Below are 23,648 nucleotides of genomic sequence, written 5' to 3' on the forward strand. Positions count from 1 at the left end.
AAACATTTAGTTATAAATTTCACTAGAAGTAAGTAAAAAATATAAATACTGACATTTCTAACTTTAAAGGAAAAATAATATTTGTTTGTTTCGTCGATATAGAAAAAAAATGTATATTTCAAAAAAAATAAATGCTCTCTCCACAAGATGAAATAAAGACTGATTAACGACTTAAGTTTGTTCAGTTTACGTAAAGTTAAGTTAGTAATTTGTTTGTATATTTGTTAATATATATGACAAATTTAATTTTATCAACAATATGTTTGAATCAGAAACGTGATGAAATTACATGCAAGCATGTCTTCAAAATTTGAACATATTTCACGAAGAGATCGCATTTCTTTCCTCTTTAGATTATTTAAGTGAGCATCTCGTATTGAAAATATGAAAGTTTCGAATAAAATTGACACCCGAGCTTCAATTTTTATCATAAAATTTATTGAAAGATAAGATTTAAATGATCAAAATTTTATCATCAACGGCACCTTCTTGAATGAAGAAATATGTAATTTAAACACTAATCAAACAAAAGATATTGTTCGTTTTTGGATTTTGATAAAAGTTTTTCTGCGGAATATCAGAACTTGAAATAAGACTTATTAACTTAAACTAGACAAAAGTGATGAACACGTTATGTCAACCGTTTAAAAGCGTTGTTTGGTAATAGATGGGGTGAGCTATTATGAGCACGTCATATAGTTTTTGTTTGTGTACTGAGTTTGACGTCTGTCAACATCAACCAGCAACTTCATGACAAAAAGTGCACTTTCCCTTGTTTAGTCTTATGCCAGAAATAGGGAAGAAGTTCTGCATTTTTTTGTTTCATTTGATGAAATCGACTGTTAAATGTCAACGAATTGCACAATTATTTATCGGAAACGACATGCAGGGATTTATTTGTTTTTTCAAAGACGGAAATTTTGAACCGCAGGACAAAAAGCGTAGAAATGGATCCAAAAAGGTTGAGAACAATCAATTGAAGATTCTTAAGGACTAGGACGATGCTTGCCGAGCATTTCTAAGCAACTCCGTGCCATGAAATCGGTTGAAATAAAAAAAAACTAGTGTGGCATGAATTCATAAAACTGTAGGCAGATGGAGACACACAGAAAAAACATGCCAATTCTTTGCAGCTGAAAAAGAAAGTCGTTCCTGCATCGGTTTGTGACAAGTGATAAATGAAGGCTTCATCACACTAATTATAAACGGCCCAAAACTATTAATCCAACTATCATCTGTTTCTAGCTATGGGTCACGCTCCTACCGACCAATACTTTGATTCTTTCGAAAACGTTCGAAAATGGCTTGATGAAGTATTGCTCGATAGAGAATTAATTTGCGTAGAATCCATTGATTGCTCAGGAATAAGGAACAATATTTAAACTTTGAGTAAATTTGTTTCTACTTTCTTTGGAGGAAAAAGACTAAGAAATCACCTGACTTAACAACATACAACAGGGATACCAACAAACAATTTAACGAAAGCATCTTTCCCAATTTTCGTCATTTTATTTTAGGCTTGATTTTTCGTTTTTATTTCACAATATAAAAGTTAATCTGGAAAAAATGACAATTCTGATTATGAACGTACATGGAGTATTATCAGAATTATAAACTGTTCTGCCGAAAAAAGAAAAAAAAAAGACTATTCGGAAGCCCAAGAACATCAGCTTGCAAAGTGTAACAAGTCATCTGAGTTTTTGAACCTGGTCCGAAATCTTAATGGAAAAAAATGTCCTATTAGCTCGTATTTTAATTCAAAAAGACTGCAAACATATTTCTAGCAATATGATGCGCTAAACAAGTGAATCAGTATGCTACACCTGGCTTCATAAATAATATTTTAGCACCAATTTCAAAGGAAGAAGTGTTTATATCGATAAACAACCAAAAGGATCATAAAGCTGCGGGCTCTGATGGTATACCCGCAGAATTCTACAGATATGGTACAGATACTCTTGTTGTATCTCTAACAGCAGTATTCAACCAAATCGTTGAGGAAGGAACCATCTCAAATCAGATCAGCCATGTTTACATCGATTCTGCTCAGTTGTTTAGCATTTTTCGTTGATTTCAAAGCTGCTTTCAAAACCGTGGATCGCAAAGCCCTTTTTTACAAGCTTATCCAGATAGGAATGTCGCTTAAGTTCGGTACAGTATTGCAAAATCTTTACAATACTGCCAAAGCATCAGTGTGGAATGGCCAAACGAAATCAGGAGTTAGTTGTTTGCACTCTTAATTGATGATATAGTCGAAGCATTACCAGTAGGAATCGAGTACGCAGGCGTTAACATTAAAGCTCTTCTTTTCGCTGACTACATTGTTCTGCTCGCTTATACTTCACAGTCTCTGCTGCTTATATATCATAAACAAGTTTGTCAGTGAGATGTTTTTCCATGCTCAAGTTCTTAGTAAAGCAGACTCCTAGATATTTGTATTCAAGTGAACAATAGCACTTTAATGGGGAAATAGTAGAGTTGGTGAAAGAATACAAATATCTAGGAGTCTGCTTTACTAAGAACTTGAGCATGGAAAAACATCTCACTGACAAACTTGTTAAGGAGAAAACAACTATAAACGTAGCATGGAAGCAATGCTTTAATAATAAGGAAATTACGCACACCAATAAATATAGGGTCTTCGAAGCGGTATTGGAATCAGTTATGCTTTATGCGGCGCAAGTTTGGGGAGCTCGGAAATATGAACAAGGCGAAAAACTGCTCAGATTTTACATAAAACGGATTTTCCACCTTCCTTCGAGTACGACATACTACATGATAATGCTGGAAACGGGTTTATTGCCTTTATTTATAAAAACACTTAAGCTGCAGGTCGATTACATCCTCAAAGCTCTGGATATGTTTAATTATCGTCTCCCAAAGAAAGTAGTTCTTTAAGTAATCCAATACCGAAGTGGATGGTTTAAAGACTGGATAGAACTAGCCGAACAGGTGGATGTTGACCGAAACTACAATAACCTTGCCTCTTGGAAGAAAACTTTATTACGCCTAATAGCTCGTCTGGATGAAGCCTCAAGAACACAATACACGGAGCAAGCCAAAAGCTCACTGCACCGCATGATTTACAGTAGACTAGACTACGATCTCGGGGAAAGAAACTACTTCCATCGAATAAATTTCGTTCATGTTCCGGCTAAGAGGAGAACTCCTTAACTAAACTACATTTGTCACCGTGAGGACTTACCGACTTTATGCAACCTGTGCAACTTGAAGGAGCGCAAGGATGTTTTTCATTTTGTTTGACGATGTGCGATATTGAGAGAAATAAGGAGACTTATCCTAGGCAGTGACTTTCTTTCAAACACTGATATCACAAGCCTTCTACAGGAAATGGATGACACAAAGTTACATGCATATTGCAAAACAGCACTTAATTATAAACATCAAATTTTAAATGAAGCTTTTTAATCTTAAACTGAAATTTCTTATTAAATTTATATAAAACTACACTTAAAGTTGTCAATCAGACAGACGGCAATGCCATGCATCATATTAATTTTATTAACCAATTTATTATTATTATTAATCTATAAGGCTTTAGAATGGTCTAGTCAACATTTGGGAATTCACATTAATAGGTCAGCTTAAGCGTACTCGTAGTTGCTTTGTTTATTTTTACGCACTGCCACTTCTCAGACATTTTTAAAGCTTGGTTTTTCATAAAATGCAATTAGCAATTAACTAGTTAGCAGATGTTTAAAATATTTAGACTACTTTAGTAAATTGCTAAATATTTAGCAAGTTGCTTACTAATAAATTGTTAAACAGTAGATTTTTTTTTAATGTTGCGCCAAAATTTCTAATTTTTTGATATTGAAATAAAAAATATTGAATAACATACTTCAACCTTCAGAATTAAAAAAGTGATGATTTTAGAATCACGGATCGAAATTATTCAATATTACCAAATATCAACTGATAATTGACATTTTTCAATCAATTTTATACCAAGAGTGACCCATTGTGAATATTTTTTGAATAAACTATTGTGAATGAAAAAATGAACAGTTATTTTCTAGTTAGCTGTCGGTTTTTCTTTGAATTAACAACTTGCAGTCAATAAGTTGAAAAAAGAAAAAAACAAAATAGAAAATTTGAGTTTTGAAATAATTGATTTATAGAATATTGTTGATTATTTTAGTAAAATTTATCAAAAAGCAGTAAAAGGAAAAAACAGTTAGACCAATTATTTAAGTTAATGGAAGAGAACGTTGAAGTTACCAAAGAACTTTGTTCCAGCCCCTCATTAATAAAAAGTGAGAAAATTGTACTGCCGAGCTTTAAACTTAAGTCCTCTAGAATTAACTTTAAAAAAGTTTCAGCATGTATGGATCGATCACAGTAGAAATAACATCCACTGGTTCATTATTTCAGCAATATTATCACAAAAACTGGATTATTTGACTACGCATCTTCGTTAAAATGAAAAGAATTCAGATGAACTTATTTTGCTTTTGAATGTCTTGATTTTCTAAGTAATTTTCTTTGCATTTATTCTTTCTCCAAGAAACATCTTTGAGGCGCACATTCACAATATACAAAAATTACAATTATTCACAATGGAATAACATTTATTTTATCAATTTATTCACAATACCGATTCTTTTTGCAAAATGACAAATTCTATCAACAGTTAATCGTTTGATAGTGGATCTTCGAAAAAAGGGTAATTAGAAGACGTTCTTGTAAAAATCAAAGGGGATTGCAAGAAATAATCCAAATATTTAATAATCACTTGATTAATCATTCAATGAGCCAAAAAAAAGTGATTTGTCACAAACAACTTATCAATGTCTTTGTTCTCTTAAACATTTTGTTTCATTTCTTTCTCAGAATTCGTCACTAATTTTTCAGTTTGTATTTAGTCTAATGTTAAAAATGAAAATCCAAATTACCATATCGATTATTGCCTCTTATCGAATTATGTATGTATTTTTATAATTTATTTATCCAATGCACAATAAATAAAAATCCATAGCTGACCAAACCAAACACACTTTTGAAAACTAAACTACGTACTAAGGAACAAAAATCACATAACATAATATTTTGTATTGCAACTCAGCCAGACTTAGTTTTCCAATTATTCTTCTTCTTAGAATTCTATACGACTATAGCCTATACCTACGAGTATATTGAAAGTAAGGAATTTGTATATTGACAGAGACATCAATAATTTATCATAAAAAGAAGGGTTGAAAAAGACAATTGTTAAATAAAAAAGATAATTTTATTTTTTAATGAATTGAATGGATTGTCTGTCATAGGTTGATGGCGAGAGGTTTTCAGAACGAGCAAATACTGAACTTTGTCAGGAATTATTATTTAATTCTTATTTATTCCTAACAACAATATAAATTATGTAATAAAAAAGGCTTTAAGCCGATTATTTATATCGAATAGAAAAAAAAAGAAAATGTTTTCTAACATGAGAATTTAGAGAATTTCCACTGAACTGAATTTCTTTCAGTTCACTGACTGCCAGTTTCAGAAAATCGAACAACAAAAAGGATTATCGGCCTTTCGATTGAGGGTGGGTTTTTGGTGTTCTGCTTCTTTGCTCTATCACAACCCAACCTCGACCTTGATTTTTTGAGTGCCGCATAATGAGGTTTTTCACTCAGGGTCACTTCAAACCGACCAACGACGACGCCTTCCATATGCTTCCTCAAAACACAAACATAATACTACCACAAAAATGAAGTAAACAATTATCACAATCTAAACAACAAATTGTTTCACTTTGCAATTGAATAAATCTTCTAAAGAAAAATCAAATTAAATATAAATTTCAATCTAAATTTAACCCCAAATGACTTCATCACACAATTTCTGAGAATTCCCAAAACAACAATATTGCAATTTCGTTCAATTTAAAGCGTCGCAAACGTCTCCGTCATCATTTCAAACGCTGACGAGCCGAAGCAATCAAAATAGTTTAATTTGGGTCAGGAAAGACATGAAATTTCTTTATAGAGATGTTTCAAAGTCCAACGACAGAATTCTCATCAAATAATTAGTATTCCATTATTCACTCCATCTTCGCCACACAATCTAACCAAACCACAATAAGGCATAAAATTTACCTTCCCTAAGAATCTCTCTGAAGGCAAAATTCCATCATCATCATACGAAGTGCTAAGATCTTAAATTAAATTTTTGTTGCTGTGGAAGGGGACTTTGACTCTGACTCCGACTCCGAGACTCCCAACAAATCCCAGAAGTTTTGAAAAACAAATTCTTTTTTTCTTGTTATTGCTTTGTAACCAAAGTGATGGAATGGAATTTTCAAAAACAAATGCATTAGCCTAGAAAATTACGGGAAGACAGTATTTTCGTCCACTGCACCAGCCATAGAGCAGCCAGCCATCAGTCAGCCAGCAGAAGGGTGTTTCTATTTTTATATATTTGTATGGTGTTTAAATTGGAAAATTCATTTCCCTTGGCTTGGAGCCAATATTGAGATTCTCAGAGAAGAAAATAAAGAAAATCCAGTCGAAAGTTGGGTTCATTGGGAGGGAAAACAAATAATTTCACAAAGATTTGAAAAATTCGTGTTTTTAATGAAGCTACAAAAAGTTTCAAAAATTTACTCGCTGCTTCATAAAATTCAAAATAACCAAATTTGAGTGTCAAATATAATTGGAAATAAACACTTACCACTGAATCTCATCGTTCGTGACTGGTTGCGTCCGGAAACGGTCCTTGTACATTTCCCGTTTGATTGCGCTGGGTCTTAGAAGCTTAGGAATCGCCCCTGCTGAACAATTGGCTACGCTTATTTCGTCACTGCTTCGAGTGACATTTAATTTCAAGAAACTTTCCATATTTCTAACTCTTTCCGCGACCGTTAAACAAGGTTTCTCTTCAACCTCTAAAGGTTCAACAATTTCTCCTCCAACGGCACCTTCATCCGAAGACGGTTCTAGCGATTTACTTCGCTGTAAGATGGCGCTGTCAGATGAAGTTGATGCAACAGCCATATCTGATGATTCAGCAAACGATCTTCGTTTGGCGGGCGAATCAGTCTTCCTTATTGATCTCTTACCCTGATCGTCGGATTGATCAGAGGACTCTTCACGACTGCTCTTGCGAGAAGTCTTAAGTATCGGCCGAATTTCTTCAGTCTCTGAGGAGGATTTCTTCTTAAGTATCGGTTTGGGAGCACGAATTTCCTGACTGTCGACTTTTAAAATCGGTCTGATGTTGTCGTACTCACTGTCGTTGCTGGTTGGAGGGGAAGACGATGAGGTGACAATGTCTTTGCACAATTCCGCCGCAGCTAGTATCACAGCTTGTGAGATCGATACGTGTTTTGAGGGATGACTACTCTCCGAGGGTGTTGATGTTGAGTCCTTCTTCTTGAGGATACCATGATGGGGTTCTGCCGAGGGGCAACCATCGCTTTTGCTTTCATAGCTGCTCTGCTTGAGAATTCCGTGTTGGGTTTCTTCCAGACTGTTGCGGCGCGCACTCTTAACAAGGATACTTCGTTCGTCAGGTGAATGACTGCGACTATAGTAGCGGCTTTCGTCTAGACTGCTTCGTTTCTTGAGAATTCCTTGGCGTTTGGTTCGTGTTGGAGTGTCCATGGTCGTAGAGGCAAATGTAACGGGGGAAGCATTGCTCGAAGTCGAACTCGAATCAGCTTGATCTTTTTTCTTCAAAATCGAAACAATATGATTGGTTGGTTCGTCAGAGCTCTTACGCCTTAAAATCGGCGATAACTTAGGTTGATCAAGGCTTATTTCACGTTCGACGCTACGCGCCTTCAACATTCGCCTGCGGAGAAAACCCAACGATGAAGCACCATCTGAGTGGAAGTCTTCACTATCGTCAAAGCTTATACGGTCCTTCTTTACAAATGACCTTGGCGAAGCAGATGAGTTGGACGAGTTCAATTCCTTGGGTTCTTGTAATGGCAAATCTTCCTTCGCTGCAATGCGATCAAGGGAGCTGGCAAAATCATCAATTGCATTTGGCACCTTCTTAAGTGGCGGTTTGAATGCGGACTCAACGTTCTGTTGCGCCTGTGACTGACTTCCTCCAGCACCGTTATCATTACACATTTCAGTGATTTTGATTATGTCAGCAAGTTCGCTTTTCGTTCGTTCACGCATTGCATCAACTTTCGAACTAACATCCGAGAAACGGAAGCGATTTCGTCGAGTATACTCCGAGGTGGTTCTTCCACCCAACGACAAAGAAGAGACCGGGTCTCTGATCTCAACTGGTCGACGAGGAATTTTGGTTTCACTCAATTTTGCGGGCGAAACAGGACTTTCGATGCCGATTTTGGGACTTGCTGTGGAGGCTCGACGACGTTCTGCAGCCGATGGACTTATCAGGCCAATACCGCGTCTGGCATTCTCCATGTGAAAGGCTAAATTATTTCTCGGTGATGTTGGGGAGACTGATGATTTTTTAGGAGACAATAGGAGATCACGTAGAGCTGTTGAGGTTTCATCTGATGGAATCAGTTGACGTGCCATTCCGAGCTCACGGCGACGACGACGGCGAATGGCTGCCTCATCTGTAAAACAAAAACAAAATTTCATTAGAGTCTTAAAAGAATTCAATAAGGAATAAGTCTGGAAGTGTTTACTCCATTCATAAAATTTTGAAATTAATTAATTTGAAAACAAATATCCTAGAATCCATATAAAAATAATAAAACTTCACAAAAATTTAGATTTGGTGCTTTCAGATCCGAAATTTTGAGATATTAAAATAAAATTTCATAAATTTCTATGTTTTTCAAATCTTTTTGAAATATTTCAAGTGTTTTCTATAATCTGAAGCTGAAAAAACATTAAGTATATTTTGGTTTGGTTTTCCTTGTTACAACTTATGGTTGAATATAAATAAAGAAACCGATAACTCATAAAATTGGATTTTAAGGGAACTATTTAATTTCATATTCAAAAAGTTGTCAACTCACAAGAATTGGAAAATAAGGTAGAAGACTAAGAGGGAATTTTTGGTATAATTTTGATTCTGGAACAGATTTTTTTAAAACTTGAGGTCAATATTTTAGTGCTTTATATTAGCTTTCTTCAAATGTTTATTTATTTATACATAATTAATATTTGTTAATGAACTTTAATAAATGGTGTTGTGACTGTGAATTATCAACATTGTTGACCCATTGTGAATATTGTTTGATTATCTGTTTTGAATTTAAAAATCGGCATTGTGAACAATAATTTCCATCAAATTTTCAATTGGATGTCAATATTTCTGTTAATCGTAATTTTGGAACTGATAATTAAATACAAAAAGAAGATATGGAAGATAAATCAAAAATAACAATAGCAGGTTCTTTTGTATTAAGGAAAATAAATCAACAATTCTAAAGCTAGAATTACACGTTCAACGTTCACAGCGTCAACGCTTAAAACGTTGACAATCACACAATTGACACCCTTGGGTTAATGTTGATTCAAAATGCGTTGACGTGCGGGTGAGTCAAAGTGACGTTTAGAAAACTCTGTCAAGGCGTTAAATCCCAAAACATTGATGGTCAAAATTGGGCGTATTCACAGTAACGTAATATTTTATCAGTTGACTTACGCGGTACCGATTTATATTTCAATTGATACGTTCTATTAAACGTCAATCAGTTGCTGATTTTCATATTTAATCATTATGCCAGAGTAAAAATTGAAAAATTTCATCTCAGAATTAAAAGCCTTCTAACAAGGTTTTACATATTTAAATTCCAATTCAAAAATATTTATATTTTTGTATTTTCCAGTTTGTGGTCAAATTGACAAAAACATTAAACTTCTAGAAACCCTCTGGTGCCCTGATATATGGATATTTATTCCTTATTATTTCAAAAACGGAATGAAATCTAATACTAATTGGTTTACAAATCTGCTTTTAAGATCCAAAAAGTTTAGTTTCAATGTCAAAATCTTTAGTGTATCACTGAAAATTACCAAAATCAGTTTAAAAATAAAAACTAAAAGATTAAGTTCGAACACTCGTTTCAATAGTCCATGAATGACTTCAAGACCAAACACATTGAGGCTAGTTTTTTAAACTTACGAGTAAACGTGAAATTGAGGCAGGTCTTTATAAATAAATTGGATAATCTGAATAAAATATTAATATTTAAGTCATGTGTTTTCAAAACAAAAAAATGTAAAATACTTACAGTTAAAAAAAACACAAGATAAATAAATAACTTAACAACTTAAACGTATTTTCTTAAATGTTCGTTACGAATTTTCACTTTCGAAAAGATTTTTAAGAAAACCATTGTTTAAACAATTTCTGCTGATGTTTATTAAATGAAACTTCATTAAATTTTCATTAGGTACAAGTTCAATTCAATTGAGGATAGATAAAAAGACCTTCAACTACTTAATTTTCAATACTTTAAAAAATTTAACGTAAGTATATTAGATAATGTTTCTTATTCAATGTTTCGTTGTTTTGAAATATTTTCATTTAAAACTAATAAGACAAGAAACACGATTATACGAAAACCTTACTTTAAAAAACTGTCAAAACTCAAAAGTAATATACAAATGTCATAGAATATCAGAAAGAAAATGTATTGCATAATTAGAACAGACCCTTAAGAAAATTCCAAACCAGAAAATATAAATGTCACATATGATGTAGTTTGACATGTGGCAGTTCTGCATTTCAACGTAATTTATTGAAATAATCTAGTACTATGATCCTTTGTCCAAAAATTATGAACAATTGTGAAATTTAATTGTTATTTTTTTTTTAATCTTTAGAGACTAATCTTATTAAAGACAGAGATGACTGAATGCCCAACACTTCATTTTGACAGGTAAAGACAGATGATGGCATTGACAAGGTAAACAAATATATTTGAAAGGTATATCAACAAAACAAAAATGAAGACAAATTTTAGTCTATCAGCTTTTACAATTTTACAACGATCCTAGAGTAGAAGAAGAGTGAGAAATGTCGTTGGTTGTTGTCTATAGCTTGACATTTGCTATTGTCAAAATGTGTTGACATTCCTGTCAAGTAAAATTTAGAAATTTATTATGAACAATTTAACTTCTGAAGCCGTTCGTCAACAACCTGATAAGTCCTTATCAATGTGGCGTCAGACCAGGAAAGTCTACTATCGACCAAATATTCACACTACGGCAGATCTTGGAAGTAACCCAGGAGCTTCAAATCGATACCCACCATCTCTTTATCGATTTTAAAGCCGCGTATGACAGCATCTATAGGAAAGGGCAGGGTAGAGAGCAATGCCTTGTTTTGGCATCCCGGTCAAACTTATCCGTTTGTGCAGAATGACGATGCAGAATGCACGCTGCTCTATCAACATCGTAAAGGATCTCACCTATGCATTTTATGTCAAAAAGGTTTTAGACAAGGCGATGCACTGTCATGCGACTCCTTCAATATCGTTCTGGAAAGAATTGTGCAAAGCAACCGTCAATAATAGAGGCACAATCTTCCAAAGGTCCATTCAATTATTTTGATAAGCAGATGATATTATCATAATTGGAAGATCAAAGCGTGATGTCAGTAGACCGTTTTGAGCATTGCGACGGAAGCGAAGAAGATGGGTTTAGTGGTCAATGAAGGCAAGACCAAGTATATGCTGTCATCAGAAAAACGACATTGAACAACGACGTTTTGGACAAAATGTCACCATGGACAACTATAACTTCGAGGTAGTTAAGGACTTTGTCTACCTAGGCAAGGCACCCCTATGAACTCAGACAAGGACACTAGCGCTGAAACCAAACGAAGAGTAACTATTGCAAATCGCCGCTTCTTTGGACTTGGAAGGCAATTGAGAAGTAAAGTCCTCTCTCGAGCATCTTAAATCACCATTTATAAGACACTCATCATCCCGGTTCTCATTTATGGCGCTGAGGCCTGGACCTTGTCAAAGAAAGATGAGAGCGTCTTAGGATGTTTCGAGAGAAAAATTCTTCGGGTGATTTTTGGTCCCGTACGCATAGATGGAGAATGGAGGAGAAGATATAACGACGAACGGGCTGTAAAGCGACACTGACCTAGTTAACAGAATTAAAGTTCAACGGCTTAGATGGGTGGGTCATAAAGAGCGAATGGACATCACGCTCCAGGCCATGTGGCCATTAGAAAAACTATTGAAAAATTGTGTTTGAATGTACTACTTAACTTGAAGTCGAAACAAATGTATGCCGAAAATCATATTTAAAAATCAAGGGCCAGGAAAATATTTACAGAGTATAATTTAAGAAATAATGTCATAGAAAATGTTCCTCTTAAAAGAAACAAATTTCGTGCAACTTCTGAGTATCTTATAAGCGTTATCTACTGTAGTAAAATAAATAAATCTTAAAACCTACCATCTCCAGTTGCTTCTTCATTCAATGAACGATTTAAATTCGATTTTCTTTTCGATGACTTGTCTCGATCTTCAGTTTTCTGTGCTTCCGGCTAAAAGTAAAACAAAAACATGAAACAATTCTGTAATTTGAAAATCTCATCTCAAAACTCACTGTTCGATTATTTCTAACTGGACTCAATTCCATATCGCGACCATTGCGTGCCGGATTAGCCAAATGATTAATTTCTGAATTCATGGTCGATGAGCGCGGCCTGGTCGAATATACTCCTCTATCATCGTCTTCATCATAATCATTACCATCGTCGTTACCGTTCAAAAATTGTTCATCATCATGACTCAGACCACGGCCGCCTCCGCTTGGAGCTATTTTAACTGTACATTCTGTGGTGTGGGGTCTCTGTTCCCTCCGTGGAATTCCACGATTTCCGTTGTAGCGCATTTCGTTGAGATTCTGCCGCATAGTGACGACGGAAGCCGTAGGAACTAGTTTCTTGCCGCCAGGTGGCGAAGCACTTAATCCTGAACGTGATGAAGTTGTTCGGGTTACGTCGGGAGGAGTTACGTTATTGTTGGCCACTTTGCGAGAACTTTGCCTCGGTGAAGTTTGACGTAAGCTAATTGCAGTTGGTATTCCCGAGGGATGTTGCTGATCATCTAAATCCTTCTTTTTATCTGTTGGTGTTTAGAATTTTTAAAGAAATTAGTTCTTTTCTGTTCAAGGATTCTAAGAGGATTGTTTTTATTTTTTTTGTTGGTAACGGTAAGTTAGTGTTATGCACATCATTATCATAAAATTTACATCACAAATTTTTACAAAAAACAAAAAACAAAACAAAATTAATACAATTTTGAAAAACAGGGATAGGAAAAGTTAAAGTAAGAAGAAAGAAAGTTTTGACGTATCTTTTTGTTTTTGTTACTTCTTCAGGAGAATTGAAAAAAAGATACTTACCTAACGCAGCGGCACGTAAACGAGATGTTTTTGTGGTTCTTACGACTTTTGTTGGAGTAAGTGGTGGTTGATTGGCATTGGACTGATTCAAGCCAGCAGGAGTACGATGTTGATTTTGATTGTTATTATTTGGTGGATGACCTACTGATGTAGTTGACGAGGATTTCGTCACATTACGACCATTTGGAGTATGGAGTTCGCTATGTTTTGAATTTGTAGGGCTTATAGATTTGCCTGAGGTTAAAAAGGAATTGAGTGCAAAAAAAATTGTTTGATCTTTTAAGGCTAAGAAATTTGGTGAGGACGCAAAAAAGTTAAGATAATGGCGCTAATTTAAATTCAATGGAATGGAATGATGTGGGGAAATTTAGAAACTATATGGAATGATTTTTCGTTGGAAATAATTCTAAAATGTGTTCTAGAAGGTGAAAATGGGAACTACTAGCGACTCCTTGGATTGGTAGACGGTCGAAGCAGGTAAATTTGGAACTAAACTACCAAGGAAAAAATTGTGAAATTTGAGAATTTTCATCAGCACTTTTCTGATATGTCAATATTATATTTGAAGTGGGTCTAAAGCTGTTACAATTTTAAGTTGGAAGAATTATAAAGGTTTTTGACAAAAATTAAAATTCATACATATGTAAAAACTTCCTCTCCATGCACTAACATTTTCAACAATGCAGTATATCTTTTGGACATTACTTGGAAGTATATAATCTGTAGATAGTTTTTAAAATAGGCTTTGTTTAAATAAAAGATTTTTTGATAATGGCTTTTCTTTTTAAAGTTCTTCAATTTGGAAAGCTGTCACTTTTCAACTGTCATCTCTTGACAACTGACAATTTAACTGATTGAAACTTGCAGTTGTTTTTTCGTAGCTGTCATCTTCTAAAATTTTGGACGTGTCATTAACAAGAATTGACATATACACGCATTCATCACAATAATAATGTTGAAAAAATGCAGTCGCAGTTTCCAAAGCTGAAACACTGGTGATGCACCTTCCCAGCAGGCAATAGCGAAATTGGTGGACAAATATTATCTTTATGATGTGAACAATCGAAAACACAGCTTGTATAATTTTGGCGAGATCCCAGGTTTGTAGATTAGTCGTTGATCTTTGATACGTACAAAAATACGCACACGAAATTGTCCCATATTTAACAACTGTCAAATATCAAACAATTTTCAATATGTCAACTAATAAATGTCAATTAAAACTGACATTTGAAGCCATTTGCAAAAATTATCAAATTAGTGTTACATCTCTGACTTCTCAGTTCTAATGTTGTTTAGAAATTTAAGGTAACTGCGCATCAAAACATAAGGCAATTTATGACAGCACATGCTGACAATTCTAGAACTTAGACACATTGATGTACATGAAAATCTTGTCGAAGTGTCAATTGTACGTTAAAATAATTCCAGTAAAGGGTTTTCTAGTATGAGTTTTCATTTGGAAGAGCTCTTTTGAAGTTGTCATGTTTTGACTTTTACAAGTAAAAATTATGTCATAACAAAAAAAAAGAAAACCACCCATGTTCTGCATTTCACTTATTGTGAAAACACTTTGCGAAAGTGAATTTGGGTGCTTCACAATTCGTTATTGTGAATTAGATTTTCGAACATGCAAATGGATGTTCTGTATTTCAGTTTGTTCCTTTTATTGAACGCATTCAAATCACATTTTTGTTGTGAATTGATCTTTGATAACTTACTTCTTCTACGAATCAGAGGGTTTCAGCAAGATTTGAATTGAAGGAATCTATGAAGGTATTATAAAAGGTTCTATTTCCCTTAGAACACATAAAAAATCGTCTTTGCTTAATCTTAAATTACAATGAAAGCTTTAAAAAAATAAATCAAGTTACTTTATTTATCAGAACGATTGTACATAATTTTAACACACTTACATTGTGTCAAGTAAATCCAATATAGTTCATTTGTCTGGCAAAATGTGTCTTTTTATTTTTTCTCTTGAATTCTGCTTCCTTTTTTTCACTTTCAAAACAACACAAATTTGACTTCAGAAACAAAATAAAAATGGATGATACTTCAGTTTTGACAGTTCGAAGCAATTTCGAAGTTTTCGAATTGAAGAATAAGCAGTTTCAATTCACATGAAATTGAAAAGTGATTTCAATTCACTTTCAATCCGAACATGGGCGAAAAACTGCGTGATTTTTAAAATTCACTACAGTAATGATGGAAACTTTGCCGTCACAGTTACAGTAAAGCTTAAACACTTTAGAGTCTTCGTAATAAAAACTTCTCGGTAGACAAAAGCGAAACTGGTGAATAAAATTAACCTGTTGGTGAAGTGGAATGTAGTGTCGCCAAAATCTCAAATAAGGCATTCCACAAACGACAAAGGACTGGTTTTTAAATAAAGTCTTAGGTTTTCAGCCGCATAAAATTGCATATAAATAATCAACATATTCATCAGAAAATCATCTTCACTTGTTACGCCCATTTTTACCTCGAATGCTACGTTTATAAGCGAAATTTAAGAATTATCGTAGGAAACCCTTTTAATGTCTTGAATGGAAGCAAATTCTACGGTGAAATCAGCGTTTCCGAGCACAATTGTTGGCCACCGATATCTTGGGATTACACTTTTTTCTTTGGGGCCACTCAAAAGATATGATCTATGCTCAAAAAAAGATTGAAAACCTTCAAAGATAAAACTCCTGAAGTCATCAAGGACACTAAGCCGCTAATGATTGAAATTGGCTATGAAAAATTTCATGAAATAGGTATGGTGCTTCAACCGTAAGCGTATCGGCAAATTGGCTAATACAGTTTTTAATTTTTAATAACATAATTTTATCTAAGCAATGAAATAAACATAAATTGATTTCGCTTTGAAAATAGTCGTTTTTGTTATGTGTCAAAATGAAACCTCTTTTTGGAAAGTCTTGAAGAATAAAGCTGTTACGAGAGATTTTAGTTACGTTCAATGCAAAGATTGAATCAATTTTAAACATAACTTGTTTTTCTAACCCCAAAACTCTTAAGTCCGAAAGTTGACTTACAAATTTTCTATCAAATCTTCGAACGCAAAGAAATTCAAAAACGATTTTTAAGGCTCAGGTAAAACACAATATAATTCCTAACAATAAGTTTTATGATTATTTTGTGCAAAGAACAAATATTTGTCTTCTAGAATCTTCTATATCTTTTCAATATCTTCATCTTTTAATGTCTTCATATGACTCTAAAATATTGTTTGGAGAAAACATTTCATGGTTAAAAAAAAAAAACATTTTAGAGTTAATTTTGTTTCAGGTTGATTTCGAATTTAAACTTTGCTTTTAACTATCCGCTCATATTTCATAAAAATACCCGTTTTCAACATTATTTCTTGATATGAAAGACTTGTTTAATCAACGGATTCGTTCCAAAAACAAAAAGTACTTACAAACCGTTTTGCCTCTTTCTGTAGAACCGTTTTACAAAACGGTTAGCACCAATTTTTTTTTTTGAAGATTTACATATGTAAGAGAAATTAATTTTAACAAAATTTGAGGATTTTTCGAAATTTGTATGAGATATTAAAAATGTTGAGACTGAATATTGAAGATAGGGTTTGTAGATCACGAACTTTAAGGAATTACAAAACTATTTCATGAACTTAGACAGCTTAAAAATGTTTTGATTAAAACAAGTAATACCTCAAAAACATGAACTGATGGAGCGCTTTTGTAGTTTGTTTTAAACTAAGCCCATTTAAACAAAGGAAAAAATTTAAGGATTTAAGTAAATTTTTCGCCGACTTTTGTTTACTTGAAGTGAAAAATGTAAGCAAATATTAACTTCAATGTTACTCTGCTGTTAAAAACCTCCTGAACGAAACTTATATCCTCATTTGAATGCAAACAAAGTCGTCGTATAATCGATTCGAAATGATCTCTTCCGGGTCACGTCAAATATAAGATTCAATCTCATATCATCAAAATTAACTGCCATTTTGTCGTCGTCGTACATAATGTTACGATTACACTAATTTTCATCTCATCTCGAAAACAATAAAAGATTGTCTCGCCACTCAAAATAATTACGAAAACACTTTGAATCGGAATTGTTTATTTATTGCATAAGAAAAAGAAAGAAAGAAACAAAGAGAGAAAAGAAAAGAAATAAATAAATAATACAAAAACAAAATCACGTGAAATTTTGCAAATTAGCAAAAGATGCGATGCGATGAGGCAATCAATTTGCATATACTTAGTTTAGTTTTAGTTCCTTTTGCCTTGCACCTTGCTCTTTAAAGCTTCTTTGTCTTCTTCTTTTTTTTCTTGAAATGTTTTATAGTTCAATGGAATCAAGTCGAAATGCTAGATATCGTAAACAATAATAAATTGATGCCAAGTCTTCTCTTCTCTTCTCAAAACCTAAACCTCCCTCTTCAAACTTGGACTTATTTTGTTTTGGTTTTTTATTTTACCGACTTATTTATGCAAATTTCCATAGATAGATACTTAATTAGTAAATCTTTAAAGAGGTACGGTTACGTTTGAAAAGGCTGCAACTACCTATCACCGATACCTGATACCTATCAGAAGCTCTACATAAAATATGATGATGATGATTATAAGATCAATGAACTAGAAAGACGTCATGATGATACCCTAAAGGGATTTTTTAAGAAGAGCAACTTGTGAGAGTTTATTTGATGGAATAAGGCTTTGTTTTTAAAGAAGGCGGCTTGAAGTTACATTTTTGGTTAAAAAAACTTGTTTTAATTTCGAGACTTTGATATATTCTTTTTTAAAAAGTGTGACCAATCCTCTGCTGATTTCGGTTTGGTTACGTGAGTATGGCACGAGTAGCATAAATAATACGACATCATCGAGTCAATGAAGCGTAAAAGGAAGATAAATAATTTAAAAAAAAAAAAAGATTAATTGCATGTTAAACATTTTTACGGATTTTGAGATTTATGGGTATTGTGAAAAAATACATAAATTGCCAAATTTAAGTCAATTAATTAAGTTTTTTTTTGTTTCTTTGTGAGTCAACTTTTTTAGAAAACATTTATAAAGAAATTCATCTGAGAAATCGTTATGATGTATTTTGCTTATGGCAGTCAATAATACAAAATTTGACTATTAAAAGTTATTAACTTTCGTTTACATTGTTTTTAAATAAATTGCAAGATATTTCCTAGAGATACCATTTAATACAATTTAAGAAGTGGTCATAGAAGCAAATGAACGAAGGTCACTACTTTTTCATTATGATTATTTCGATTAAACTTTTTATCACGGAAGTCAATAAATTGGATCATTTTGATAAACAACAAAATGTTATAATTTAAATGAATACGGAAGAAGATAAATACGAAATATTTCTAAAAAACAGAAACTTAAGTTGAAACTAGACAACAACAAATATTAAAAGTGTAATTTAAATAGTCCAAGATGTGGAGTTGTCGAATATGCAAAACTATAGTTTTGATATACTCTTTGATGCATTTTTAGTTATTTTCACCTTGGAATTAAATTTAATATTTGAATACTATAAGATTTCATAATTTTGTATACAAAAATCATAGGAATTATTATTGAACAGTATTTGTATTAAGTTTATTAAATAATTCGAGAAGTGACCGACATTTATGTTATTGATTAAAACTTATAAGAGGTCTTTTCAAAACTTTAGGTGAATAGAATTCCTTTTTTTTGGAAATAAATAAATACTGCACTAAGAAATTGCTAAAAAGAACACATCAACAGAACATAGAGTTGAACAATTGAAATTTCGCAAAATTCAGACCATGAAGAGAATATGGTAAGAAAATATCTTGAACAAATTTTGTTTTCTGTTTTTTTTTCTGTTTTCCATTTTGCATATTGAATCCAAACCTAATAAGAAGGGAAGGAAATGGGGTCGTTCGTAGATTATGGTCAAATGGATTATTATGTGCAACAGATGGAGCTATCGGAGATAAAGTAGTAATACAAAAATAAAAAGATGTGTAGACCAATTTTAGGATGCGCAACAAAGGATTCGGAATCAAAAGTAAGATTTAATCTTTTTATCTGTGTCTTTTTCAGAGGAAATGATAGGTTACCTTGGGTTTTATTCCGATATTCAGTAGTGTAATAGTCTATACGGAAAAGCCACATAATTTTAAACACTAATAAGAAATCAATACTAAAAAAAAATATTAAACAAAAGTTCATTAGAAAAACGCAAGTATGTAATTAAATTAGTTGAGCTTAATTCCAAAGAAATTCTGTCGAAACATCGGAACTACTCTACAAACATAGTCATCGAGCATCAAAAGTAACAACTTGTAAGATAATCGAATAATAATCAAATGTTTATTCACAGTAGGAAGCCACTCCACCTTTTATGGGCAGTGATTTTACTGCGGATATTATATTTGTAATTAATACGAATTTTTACTCTACAGTCCATACAGAAAAGTCACGACATTTTGAAGAACTAATAAGAAATCGAAAACACGCACAGTACAAAAAGATATGCTAATAGTTGGACATTTCTCTACGAACACAATCATCGAGTATAACATTTAAGAACGCAAAATTTGGAACAATGCTTTTGATACTCGAATAAAAGTCAAATCTTTATCCACTAGTATCTCACTTTTACTTTTATGGGCAATGATTCAATTGCGGATGTTGAAATGTTGAAGAAGGATTCGATTTAAGATGTTTTTCCCTATGTCTACACTTTTTCAGAATGTAGTTTCACAGTTTCAGTAAGTAAGTAGTATTTTTTATTTGCCTGCAAGAGCTCCAAATTTTGTGTACAAAATTGAAATAAGATCTTACAAAAACCAAAAACTGTTGAAAATGGCTTATGGCGATTGAATTCTAAGCCAAAGTTAACAATCATTAAAAATATTTGAGTACCGAAGCAAGTTCAAAAATTTTAATGGGAATGGTCAAATCCTAATAAGAAAAGTTGCTGAGGATGTCGGCATATCTTCTTATTTTATGTCGTACTGATATTTTTGGTATAAAGTTCGCGTTGCGAAGTTCTATCCAAAATTTGCTAAATGTTGACTTAAAAAGCCGCAACTTTTAGGCTGAGAACAAGACCGTAATCATCCTTCAGCACCCTATCACTTTTTTCTTTTCGTAAGATTGTAAGTACGGCAGTGTTTTTGAGATTGAGAAAACAAAAATCAAATCACCAAATTAACTTAAGTCCAAAAACTGTTAGCAGAATTTTATTATGTTTCTAGGCGACTATTTGTGTTTTAGCGGTCCTATATGGTGAAAATTAGTTTAAAAAAACTACCTGATAATTTGAGACCTTAATATTAAGTTTAAGTTTCTACAGATCTACAAACTTTAATGATACCATATCGCCCAGAGACGGGCTTTTTTCAGAAATAAGCGCTCTATGAAAGTCTTCATTGCGGTTTAACAGTCAAATGGCTAACTTCAAAAGTGGAAAGTGTAAACTTGTCTACAAAATCTTCAAATAATTTTTAATAACAAATGGAAAATACAATATAAAACAAATTTCTACGTCCTTCCAAAGAGAAATATTTTTCAAAATTAACATCTTTGAGTCTTTTGGGCTTCTTGACTTCAATTATTTAATCGCTATTTTAATAAACAATGTCCAAAATAGTCACTTTAATTCAACCGTAATATACATAATGCTAAAAATATTCATGTCTCCACATTCGAGCACAATTTCGAAAGTACTATTAAATACAGAGCTCCTTTTTTAAGCCACACTACACGAATGTTGAAGGCTCCATATTGCCTACTTATTACAATGTGCAGGCATTCAAATCGGTATCTCTTTCTTAACCCCTTTTCCTAATTGCTCCCATTGTGGTTTATCACTACAAGAATATTCTTATACAAATCCAGTACTCAGATAAACGGATTTGAAGTTTTGAGCAGAAGCTAATTAGGAGTACTTTTTCAATATGTTTAAAAATTCAATTCGAAACCAATTACTCAAGGGTTTTTCACTTGCACAATATTTTTGAGATCCTGAGGGATCATTAAAAACTAGTTAGTTTTCAAAAATTCCATGTCTGCCTTAAACCTTAAATAAAACCATAGACAACCTTGTTTACAACTCCGTTTAATTTGTTTCTTTTTTCTGAAAAAGTGAAAGACTGTCAAGATTTTGGTTTCGAACTTAATTATGACTGAAATCTGTAACATCTCTCTCTGACTTTTGCTAAGCCAATGTTTTTAAGCAAAACCTTCACCGCCATTTAAATCTTCTTAAAATACAACTCTTTCACCTAGACTATTCACAATAAAAATGCAACGACTTAACAGATTCAACAGAAAACGCCATTTGACCACGTGCATTCACTTAACACCTGAATTCACTCTTCATCGAAGAAAAATAAAAGATTTAAAAAACAATTGAATTAAATCTCGAGATTCATTAACAAAAATTGTATCATTTGAAGATTTTTAAGCTCTTAAGTGAGACGGTGAAACGGTGAGAAAATCTCTTGACACAACTTAAGGCTCCTCGATATATTCATTCACTTAAGTCAAGATACGGAGACGAAACCGATGAAAAATCAAACACTTTTGCCGATTTTTTGGTGCGATAAGAGAGCGACAAAAGCCTAATTTTTAAGCAAACAATCTCTAGTTTTAGATAAGTCGCTTCGTTTCATGCAAAATTCAAATCAAATCAAATTAAAAAACAATAAAAATAAATGATGAGCAAACAGAAAACAAAAAGTCAAGTGCTGGATAAAAGTGCAAATAATAAGACAACAACAAAAACAACACAAAAATGACACAAGTGCACACAAAATAATGACGATGCAGTGAGTGAAACAAAAAAACAGTGAGTCAAATAAAAAAACAATCAACACAACACAAAAAATGAAAAAAGTATCTCACAATCACATCCGGACGACCGAACGACGCGGCGGACATACTCACCACAAATATCGCTCAATGGAGATGATGATGCTGCAGCACTTTGGATTGGAGCACCAGAAGCTGCAGCGGCAGCCACAGAGCCCACAGCGCCCACAGAGTTGGTCATCACAGATCGGTAAGGGTCTGTTGCCGTTGCCGTTGGCGCTCCTGCTGCTGGCTGCTGCTGATGGTGTTGGAAGTGATGATGCTGCAGATGAAGATTGTTGCCGTTACCATTGATAATTCCTGACCCTGAAGTAGACGATGATGATGATGGTTGCGGAGCAACGAAGGCGGACACTGATGATGGAGCTGAGTAATGATGGTGATGGTTATGGTACGGGCGATTTATTAAAGGCGACTTGAGTGGTGATCTCTGGCGATTCGTCGTCGTCGAAGAGCTGGCGCTGGGTGAACTGGGTGTCAATCGATTCTGTGATGCTGCTGTTGGTATCGTCGTCGTCGTTGTTGTTGGTGACGGTGATGATGAGTCGCTATTGTTGCTACCTCCACCGCCTCCTGATGCTCGATTTGAACGAGTTATGTATCTACAAAAGAATAAAAGATAGATATCTTTCTTTAATATGATTTCATTATATTCTATTCTATAGATAGTTATATCGATATCAGATTTTAGATTGCAAAGGATATAGATAGAAATCTTACGGAAGCGGATATTGGAAACACTCTCGGTGGATATTTTTGTTGTTTTATTTATTTTTATTGCAAAGAAGTTTTCAACTATCGAAAAGTTGATAATCTATCTTCTTTGGCGGTTCGTTAGTGAATACTTAAGATTGGATAGCTGAGCTGGGTAAGGCGCTTAGCTAAGCTGATGCGACGCGACGGTATGCCAAATTGCCAATAAACGAGAAACATGAGAAACGAAGAAGACGACGAAGAAGACTACACAACAAAAAAGAACAATGAGAAAAAAAAAGAAAACGAAAAGAAAAAAAAATGATTGCCAAAATAATACAAAACTAAGCATAACATTTTTAATAGTGAGAAACCATCGAAAAATTAAATTAACAAAAATAAAGTAAAAAAAAGTAGACAGAAGAAATAAAAGACTAATATGAAGAAGAAGAAGAAAACCTTTCGAAAATAGCAGAAACTCGGATAAGTGTGTGGTATCGAGGTATGACAGGGTGTGGTAAGGTAAGTGGTGATGGTAAGAGCATGAGAAACAGTGAAAGCGAAAAGTAATGACTTTTTTTCTTAAATTAATTTTTATGAACTAAAATGCTTATAAGTTTATGACTGAAAATACAACAAAAATTAATTAAACATTGGAGGCAACAAAAATGATAAATATCAAAGTTAAACATTTAACAAGTCAATTGATGAGAATTTTGATAATTGTGAAGTTACCAATCTCATGAACTTATCAGTTAAGACTTAATATTATAAGTGAATTAATTTTTAAAAG

General features: G+C 33.3%; 1 protein-coding gene across 11 annotated transcripts in view; it reads right to left on the reverse strand.

Annotated features, from left to right (window-relative positions):
• Positions 1-23,648, reverse strand: part of LOC129947223 (supervillin) — a 513,320-nt gene that overhangs the window by 210,711 nt on the left and 278,961 nt on the right. For 9 of the 11 annotated variants that reach the window (XM_056057695.1, XM_056057694.1, XM_056057692.1 and 6 more), the window contains 5 exons: positions 22,238-22,764; positions 13,323-13,556; positions 12,522-13,042; positions 12,369-12,459; positions 6,682-8,554 (listed from right to left, as the gene is read on the reverse strand). In XM_056057695.1, the coding sequence (XP_055913670.1) occupies positions 6,682-8,554; positions 12,369-12,459; positions 12,522-13,042; positions 13,323-13,556; positions 22,238-22,764 (3,246 nt within the window). Of the gene's footprint in view, positions 1-6,681; positions 8,555-8,626; positions 8,780-12,368; positions 12,460-12,521; positions 13,043-13,322; positions 13,557-22,237; positions 22,765-23,648 lie in introns of those variants that run through there. The other 2 variants (XM_056057696.1, XM_056057701.1) reach the window with 2 other exon arrangements.

The sequence above is a fragment of the Eupeodes corollae genome, chromosome 2 (genome assembly GCF_945859685.1).
Source record: "Eupeodes corollae chromosome 2, idEupCoro1.1, whole genome shotgun sequence".
Lineage (NCBI taxonomy): Eukaryota > Metazoa > Arthropoda > Insecta > Diptera > Syrphidae > Eupeodes > Eupeodes corollae.